The sequence below is a fragment of the Cebus imitator genome, unplaced genomic scaffold, assembly GCF_001604975.1.
Source record: "Cebus imitator isolate Cc_AM_T3 unplaced genomic scaffold, Cebus_imitator-1.0 Scaffold57, whole genome shotgun sequence".
In the NCBI taxonomy this organism is placed as follows: Eukaryota; Metazoa; Chordata; class Mammalia; order Primates; family Cebidae; genus Cebus; species Cebus imitator.
The window spans coordinates 7436749-7445986 of record NW_016107372.1 but is presented as its reverse complement, the minus strand read 5'-3'; the positions used below and the strand labels follow the sequence as shown (position 1 = coordinate 7445986).

General features: G+C 40.4%; 1 protein-coding gene across 1 annotated transcript in view; it reads right to left on the bottom strand.

Moving 5' to 3' along the window:
- Positions 1–9238, bottom strand: part of WDFY1 (WD repeat and FYVE domain containing 1) — a 73949-nt gene that overhangs the window by 19275 nt on the left and 45436 nt on the right. Inside the window, exons 6-8 of the mRNA XM_017529152.2 lie at positions 7348–7460; positions 3906–4032; positions 2682–2787 (exon numbers count right to left, since the gene is read on the bottom strand). Of these exons, the coding sequence (XP_017384641.1) occupies positions 2682–2787; positions 3906–4032; positions 7348–7460 (346 nt within the window). The remainder of the gene's footprint in view (positions 1–2681; positions 2788–3905; positions 4033–7347; positions 7461–9238) is intronic.

Below are 9238 nucleotides of genomic sequence, written 5' to 3'. Positions count from 1 at the left end.
ACAGATGCAGTTTGTGTACACAGGAAACGCCTTGGTTGATGGGACTATTTTTTCTCTCTCTAGATATATAAATATGCTCCATAATGATACACTTGGAAGGTAGGAATCCTACTACTACTTTCTAAATACTTTTTCTGAAAGAATTTACCAACGATAAAAACAGCAGGTTAAAATCTAAGTTGTGTAACTCTTGGGAAAGCCACCAGCAGTGCTGGGCACCAACGGTCTCCTCCCCTCATCACCCAGGAAATACAGCCTCTCTCTGAGTTTTCTGCTCTCTCAAAGGAAGACTGAAAAACAATAGGCCAAGAGCCAGGAAACAGAACAGTATACTTGCTGTTCTTGGTGCATATAACTAGAAGCCGATAAATATAAAACACAGTTCAAAGAAATCTTTGCAAACATAGTATTAAATATCCTATAATACACACACACACACACACACATATTTAGATGGATTTTTGCTCATCGTCCAGGCTGGGGTGCAATGGTGTGGTCTCAGCTCACTGCAATCTCCACCTCCTGGGTTCAAGTGACCCTCCTGCCTCAGCCTCCCAAGCAGCTACAGGTGACCGCCGCCATGCCTGGTTAATTTTTATATTTTTTTAGTAGGGACTGGGTTTCACCATGTTGGCCAAGCTGGTCTCGAACTCCTGACCTCAGGTGATCCACCCGCCTCAGCCTCTCAAAGTGCTGGGATTACAAGCATGAGCCACCACGCCTGGCCACATCCTACTGTATTGAGCCAATGTTATCGTGTCTAATGATAAAATATTCTAAGCCTTACCAAATAATTTTTAGAAAATTCAAGAAGAGAAATTAACCAGCAGACACGAAATTCAAATTTCCTCCATTTGACTTGTCTTACAAACTTACAAAAAAATTTCACAATCGGTACATCTCTGTTATGGACTGCATTTTATTATTTATAGGGTAGTCTATTTCTTTCACTAAATTACAAATGTCTTGGGGGCAAGAATCTTTGTACACAGTAGTCATATAGGCTGGAAATGAGTAATGTCACCATGTGAAAAAAAATAGATGAAAGCCCTTTGATTACTTCCACTGGGATATGCTAAAACTGAAGGTTTAATAAGTGAGAATCAGACTCACATGCAATCAGAGACAACACAAAGCAGACACATGCAGGGACTGGTGGGAATTCTGCATCAACGCATAATGTCTGTTGCAGTGGTGCACAGCACACTGAACAATATGCTGCCATAAAGCACAGGACACTGAACAGATCTCATGATGTCATGTAACATATATGACATCATACATGGTACTGCAATGCAATATCAATAAGCCATTTATTATATACATTCACTTAAGTTTCCTGGCCGTAAAAACACCCTGTAGGTGCCCAACAAATTTTTTTGAAATTAAACTGTAAGTCTTGAACATCCCTCATGGTCTAAAATCTTCTCCGGCATCAACTTTTTCGCTTTTTGCTAACATCGTAAGTTGTAGATGTCACTTAGAAAAGAAAGATAATGCCAATGCAGGCAGAGATGAGAATGGAAACCTTGACTAGAAATCATTTGACATCTATAAAAAGCCTTAAGAATGTATATATCCTTGGACCCAGAAGGTCTATTTTCAGAAATTCATCTGAAATAAATAATTGATCAATCACACAATGACAAGGTCAAGAATATTCACTGCAGCATTATTCAAAATATTTAAAAAAGAGGATATACACAGTAGCTCATACCTATAATCCCAGCACATTGGGAGACTGAGGCAGGAGGATTGCTTGAGCCCAGGAGTTTGAGATAAGCCTAGACAATATAGCGAGACCCTGTCTCAACAAAAAAAAAAAAATTGAAAAATAAACTGTGCATGGTAGCATATGCCTGTAGCCCCAGCTACTCAGGAAGCTGAAGTGGGAGGATTGCTTAAGCCTGGGAGGTTGGGGCTGCAGAGAGCCATGATCATGCCACTGCACTCCAGTCTGCATGACAAAGCAAGACCCTGTCTAAACAAAAAAAAAGAGACAGAGAGAGATTGTTTAGACAATTAGACTGTCTAAAGAACTGGAAGAGAACCGAGAAGTCATTTCATTCTACAATTCCACTTTAGGAGGAAACAGATACTTAGAGAAATTAAAGCACTTAACCAAATAAGGTCTAACAACTAGTTAGTGGCCCAACCAAGTAGAAATTAGGTCACCTGAAAAAAACCCACTATATCAACATGGACTCAGTGAACTAGAACTCAACAGGAAGTAAAAGCAGAGAAAAGAAAATATATTTTCCCAGAAACATGTCAAGTGTCTAGCTACATTCCTGATAGCAGTCACTGATGTGCCTCTTAGGGTTTCCTACAGGAATGCTACGGGACCACAATGGTGCTTCGGAGGACCTCTATGCAGTCCAAATCCCTGGATATGCCAGAAATCTGTCTCAAAGTGTTTTCTCAGTGTATTGCTCAAGGTTGAGAACCAGCCTAAATGCTGTTTGTAGACACTGCATGTCATTGGTAGAAACTCAAATGAGTAGAGGAAGCAGTACAAAATGACACACAGGACCTTATCAGAAATAACCCATTGGCAGGAGAAGGAGAAGCTGGGACTGTCTGCACCTGAGCCAGCATTTACAGCTTGCGGGGCGAAAAACCAAGAAGCCAGGTTCTTGGGGGTCTCTCCTGATCAGCCTGGACTTGCCCTTGCCTCTTACCTCTTCTCTGCTAACATCCATGTTCCACACTGCAATTCCGCCGTCCGAGGAACAGGAGACGAGCTGCCTGGTGAGCTGAAGGTAGCACAGTGACTGTACCTTGTCACTGCAAACAGCACACACAACAGTTACTTGTCTCCACGTGGAAAAACACAGAAACTGTCTTCATTTAGGCGCAAATCGCTCTCCTGATTAAAATCAGCAAGTGGTAGTTTACCACCGACTATTTAGTATGGTAACACGAATTGTAGTGTAAACTTTGCTTGGCATTTTATAACTCATAATACAGAATGATACTTTCTATAAAATCCTCGACTACTTTGAAATCAGTCATTAAGAACTGTAGGCCAGAAATTTGATGAGGGGTGTGGTTTTCAGGACCAATCACCATGATTTCTCTTTCAGATGCATAAGGTTTACCTACTTGTTCAGAAACAAAAAAGAACAAAGGAGGTATAATTCCCTTACTGAACACAATTCATATGAACAAGTAGTCAAATACCACAGAGCTCACTAGTGTGCACACACACACATAGACATACACACAGATGGGGTGAAAACCTCCGTCCCCTCCTGCATGCCTGTCAGACTACCCCTTAGGATGCGCCAGGAGACAAGCTCTCGGCCTGTTATACTCATGTACAATATGCCTCCTCAGCTAATTTTCAGTTTGATTGTGATTACACTAACACCTGCAGCCTAGCCAAAAAAGAAAGAAAGGAAAACAGAATGAAACGGTCTTTCTTTTTCTTTCAGGGCTAGAGGGCAAGATCCTAAATATACAATGGTGAATTCCACTGTCAAACAAGACATTATTTCTTAAGTTAGTATCTTTTAGAATTAAAAAAAAAAAAAAAGAGGCTCCCAGCTCAATAATAGTGTCATGTTACATGCACCCTTCCATGGTCAAAGACCTCACTGTGTCTCCATCCTATGCCTGCCTTCCTCAGATATTTTAGCAGGGTGGCTCCCTGAAAGACAAAGTGGCAAGTGCTCTTTGGACTAAGAAGGAAGAAAGCTCTCTTTTTTTTTTTTTTTTTTTTTTTGCTAATAAACATCAGACACTCAGGGCTGACAGACAGCAGTTAAAAGTGAACTGAGCCCTATCAAATTGCCATCTTAGAAGAAAGTTTGCAGAGAGTGATATTAATCAGACTACTAATGCCCTTCCCTGGCTCTCCACCAACTTGGATTCTTTCCCCACCCCCACAAGTGGTCACGCACTGATGGCCCTGAAGTAAGAGCGTCCGGCCTTTTCTTCCTCCGATGTCCCACATGATGATGCTGTTGTCAGATGCTCCTGAGAAGAGTAACCGCTGAATAGGGTCCCACCAGAGGCAGGCGATACTACCTAGGGATTTGTGAGAGAGAGAGGGAGGCAGGGGAGAGGGGAGAGAGAAGAGATAAAATATAACTCTACATCAGGATGTACACATTTGACAGCTGAAGACCAAACAAGGACCAGCTGAGTCTTTATCCAAATGGTACTACCTTCATGGTGTTTGATGGGCCATTCAACCACACTATCATGAGTCATACAGAAGACACAGCACCATTATCCACAGTTGTAAGATTAGAATTTTCAATTGTGCATCAAACTAGTTGGGGCCACGCATGGTGACTCATGCCTGTAATCCCAGCACTTTGGGAGGCCGAGGCAGACGATTCACTTGAGGCTAGGAGTTCAAGACTAGCCTGGCTAACGTGGTGAACCCCCATCTCTACAAACACACACAAAAAAACACAAAAATTAGCCAGGCATGGTGGTGGGTGCCTGTAATCCCAGCTACTCAGGAGGCTGAGGTGGGAGAATTGGTTGAACCCAAGAGGTAGAGGTTGCAGTGAGCCAAGATCACACCACTGCACTCCAGCCTAGGTGACAGAGTGAGACTCTGTCTCAAAAANAAAAAAAAAAAAAAAAAAAAAAAAAAAAAAAAAAAAAAAAAAAAAAAAAAAAAAAAAAAAAAAAAACCTGCTTTGAGTACAAAGATTTGTAAAAGAAGTTTTTCCTTGTTCTCTGGCAAAAAAAAATTATAAAGTAGCTACATATGAAATGTTCAGAAGAAGTTTCTGAAGAAAAAAATGCTACTAATATTTAATGAGAAAAACCAGTAAAGTTTACCATGTCCATCCTACACAAGATAAAAAATCTAGATTATTCTGGGTCTCTGGGTCCTTGCAGGCATTTTACCCCAAGATGTCTATGTTTAAGAAAATTAAGTACCACAGAAAAAAGTCTGTTGGACACTACACAATTATGTCAAGTAATTTAAGTGAAAAATCTGAACCTCACAGTTCATACTTTATACTGGCTAACTTAAATTTGAAACCCTTGGGGAACTCTTTCTTTCTACAGGTTTATCTTTCAGTAGATCCTTTCCTTATTCATTGACTGCTGTTTGTCTAGAAAAAACATTATTAATCAACTTAGTAAAACTGAACCAGCCATACAAGCTAATAATTTTGGTAGGTATACAGAAAGTTAATGATGCCATATTCAAAAGCAAACACACACTACTTTCTCACATACACTTTCCAAAAACAGAACAAAGGAAAAACAAAGAAATACTCTGCAAAGACTCCAGGGGTTAGTTTCACATGACTTTTGACCCTGTGTAATCTATGTGCCATCCATTTCAGTTAGAGGCCTAAGGGCAGATAAATACGGTCTTTCAACATGAAAACTATTAAGTAGTTACCGGAACCCATTCTGCCCTTAGCAAGCCTGAAAAACTGAAGAGCGTGGGGGTCATGAGAGAATTAGTCATAAACAGAAAGTGGTTTCTTCACAGGCCTCTGCTTTCCTGCCCAAATCTATTCTAACTTGCTGTTCTCTTTTCTTCTTTTTCCCCTATAGGGTCCTTGATCTGATATACTCTATTTCACCTAAATAGATTACATAGAAAGCATAGTGTACACTTATTATACTTGTTAAAACTAACACAGTAACTGTAGTCATAAGTAAGTCCATCATTAATTCTTTCAGCAATTCTCCAGTTCTCCATAAACCAGATGGCCTCAAAGCTTATACTTTGTGACACGTATTAGAATTTGATCCTGTGATCTGTATGAAAACTACAATCCATTACAGCTTAGCATCTGACATAGTTTAGACATGTGTCCCCTCTCAATTTCGTTGACTTTTTTTTTTTTTTTTTTAAGACAGAGTCTCCCTCTGTTGCCCAGACTACAGTGCAGTGGCATGATCATGGCTCACTGCAATCTCCACCTCCCAGGTTCAAGCAATTCTCCTGCCTCAGCCTCCCAGAGCAGTTGGAACTATAGGCGCCAGCCACTATACCCCGCTAATTTTTTTTTTTTTTTGTATTTTTCGTAGAGACAGGGTTTCGCCATGTTGCCAAGCTAGTCTCAAACTCCTGACCTCAAGTGATCTGCCCACCTCAGCCTCCCCAAGTGCTGGGATTACAGGTGTGAGCCACTGGGCCTGGCTTCTAAATTTCATGTTAAACTGTAATCCCCAACGTTGCAGGTGGGGCCTGGTAGTTGGCTCATGGGGGTGGATTTCTCACGAATGCTTTAGTGCCATACCCTTGGTGCTCTCCTTGAGACAGTGTATGAGCTCCCTTGAGATCTGGTTGTTTAAAAGTGTGTGGCACTACCACACCCCTACTCCTGCTTTTGCCATGTGATATACCTGTTCATGCCTCACCTTCTGCCATGACTATAAGCTTCCTGAGGCCCTCACCAGAAGCATGCCGGTGCCATGCCTCCTGTACAGCCTGTAAATTCACGAGCCAATTAAACCTCTTTTCTTTATAAATTACCCAGTCTTAGATATTCCTTTACTGCAATGCAAGAATGGCCTAACACAGTATCCAGTGAAACCTCTTTATTACACATGTGTACATGGCAAGTCACTCAATACAATCAATGGACTTTTAAAACCCCTCCACAGAGCTTCACCTACTCACTGCACTACAGAAATGCAATTCCACCCAGTCATTCTTTTCCCTCAGTCCCTACCCAGAGTATGTTTCCCAAGCAGTGGTTGAACCAGCCCATACATTTCTTATATTTGTATTTATCAGATCTTGCTCAGCGGCTTAGAAACTGATAAATTTTTTAAAGTAATAATAACAATTCTTCCAAAGTTCTTACTACTTAGAAGTAATTTTAAAGGTCTTCTGAACACAGTAACTTATTTTATTTTTATTTTTTTTTTGAGACAGAGTCTCACTCTTCAGGTTCAAGCGATTCTCCTGCCTCAGCCTTCCAAGTAGCTGGGGGTAGGATTACAGGCATGTGCCATCATGCTAGGCTAACTTTTGTATTCTTATTAGAGATGGGGTTTTGCTGTGTTGGCCAGGCTGGTCTCAAACTCCTAGCCTCAAGTGATGCACCCAATTCGGCCCCAAAAGTGCTGGGATTACAGGTGTGAGCCAACACACCGGCCATAACTTAATTTAAAAAGGTAAGCAACATAGAAATTATTATCCACACAAGCAATTTAGAAGGGATTTCAACAATATGAAATAAGCCCATCACCCCACCTTCAGTTAATTTTCACAGTAAATCCATACCTGGCCAATCAAAATGAAATCTGACAGGTCATGAGGAACACAGCATTCATGAATACACAGAGTGGAGAACTGAATTTGGATGCCCAAGTTAGGCAAAAATACTGTTGGGTGATAATATAGCCTACCTTCGTGTCCTTTGAGGGTTGTGATGACTGAACACGTGTTCTGTTCAAGCTTCAGCAGGGTGATCTGTCCAGAATAATCACCAATGAAAGCATATTGGGTGTCAAAGTCGTATCTGAGGAGACACAGTCAAGGATGTAGAACAGAAATCACCTGAAAATCCTCTCATAAGAGAGATGCCAGCATTAGTCAGAGTTAGAAAACATGCATTTTAAAGAGAATAAGCATACACCTAAAACTATAAGAAAGGAAATGCCCAACTGAAAATCATGCAATATGTAAATATTGAAGGAAAAGTTTAAAACAGCTGTTATTACTGGCAAGGTTTATATTCATTCATTTAACAAGAATTCGTTGAGTGCCTGTTGCTATATCAAACAAGATCCCAGGAACTGGCAATAAAAAAAGGTAAGAGCTGGTAGGGCAGACGCACATGAAAACAAGTAGATATAATCAGGTACAATAGTGTCAAAGAGTGAAATTTGTAACTAATGGGCCCGGGTGCAGTGGCTCATGCCTGTAATCCCAGCACTTTGGGAGGCTGAGGCAGGCAGATCACTTGAGGTCAGGAGTTCAAGACCAGCCTGGCAAACATGGTGAAACCCCATCTCTACTAAAAATACAAAAAAAATTAGCTGGGTGTGGTAGCACATGCCTGTAATCCCAGTTACTTGGGAGGCTGAAGCAAGAGAACAGCTTGAACCCAGAAGGCAGAGGTTGTAGTGAACCGAGATGACGTCACTGCACCACTGCAGCCTGGATGACAGAGCAAGACTGTCTAAAAAAAAAAAAGTGCTAACTACTGAAAACAGCAAGAATGCTCTGAAACATAATAGTTATTTATGAAATATCTCTGAAAACAATGTAAATCTGACAGCAAATACAAGAAATGAATCCATGATTCTTTTGGCCTAGAAAATTTAGCTATAAATGAAGAGGATGATTCACTTTAAATTACTGTGGTAATTTAATAATCTGAAACACAGTTATTTGTGGCAGTAGTACATTTAAATTTAGAAAATACATTATTCGTTACAACTCATGACTTTCTCAATTTGTGGCCACAGATATTTGTGGAAAACCAGAAATTTATACACAACAGGTTAACTACTATTTAAAATAGGAAAGCTATTTACAACAGGATAACTATCACGCTTCCAAAACACCGGTCAAAAGGAGCACCATAAACTAGGGCATGACTGTGATTCTGTCTCATTTTCTACAAATCCATTATGAGAGGCCTAGCACATAACAGAAATGCTTATGTGGCACACACTATATCTGAGGTTTTTTTTCTTTTTTGCTTGATTCTAAACTATATGGTACTATTTTAAGTATCTCAAGCTGTGCGTTCATTTGTAGTAAACATTTTAAAGAAAGGTTTTCAATGGATGGAATTTTACTATGCCAGACATTCAACTGAGAGAGAAACTACCGAGGGGTGTTTGCCTGTTGTTGATAACCTTGATCTTGCCATCACTAAGATACATGGCAGGCGGAGGGAGCCTTAGGTAAGGATGAGCTCTATATGAAGCAAATTCCATGTAGTAGCAGGCATTTTTTAGGCAGTGATTTTTCACATTTTTGGGGATTCTGAGGCATCTTTGAGAGTATTATAAGGATTATGGGCCCTCTCCACACACAAAAAAGCATTAGGCAAACGTTTTGTATAAAACTCCTTGTAAGGACATAGAAATAGAAATTCCATTTGACCCAGCAATCCCATTACTGGGTATATATCCAAAGGATTACAAATCGTTCTACTATAAGGACACGTGCACAGGAATGTTCACTGCAGCACTGTTTACAATAGCAAAGACCTGGAACCAACCCAAATGCCCATCGACGATAGACTGGATAGGGAAAATGTGGCACATATACACCATGGAATAT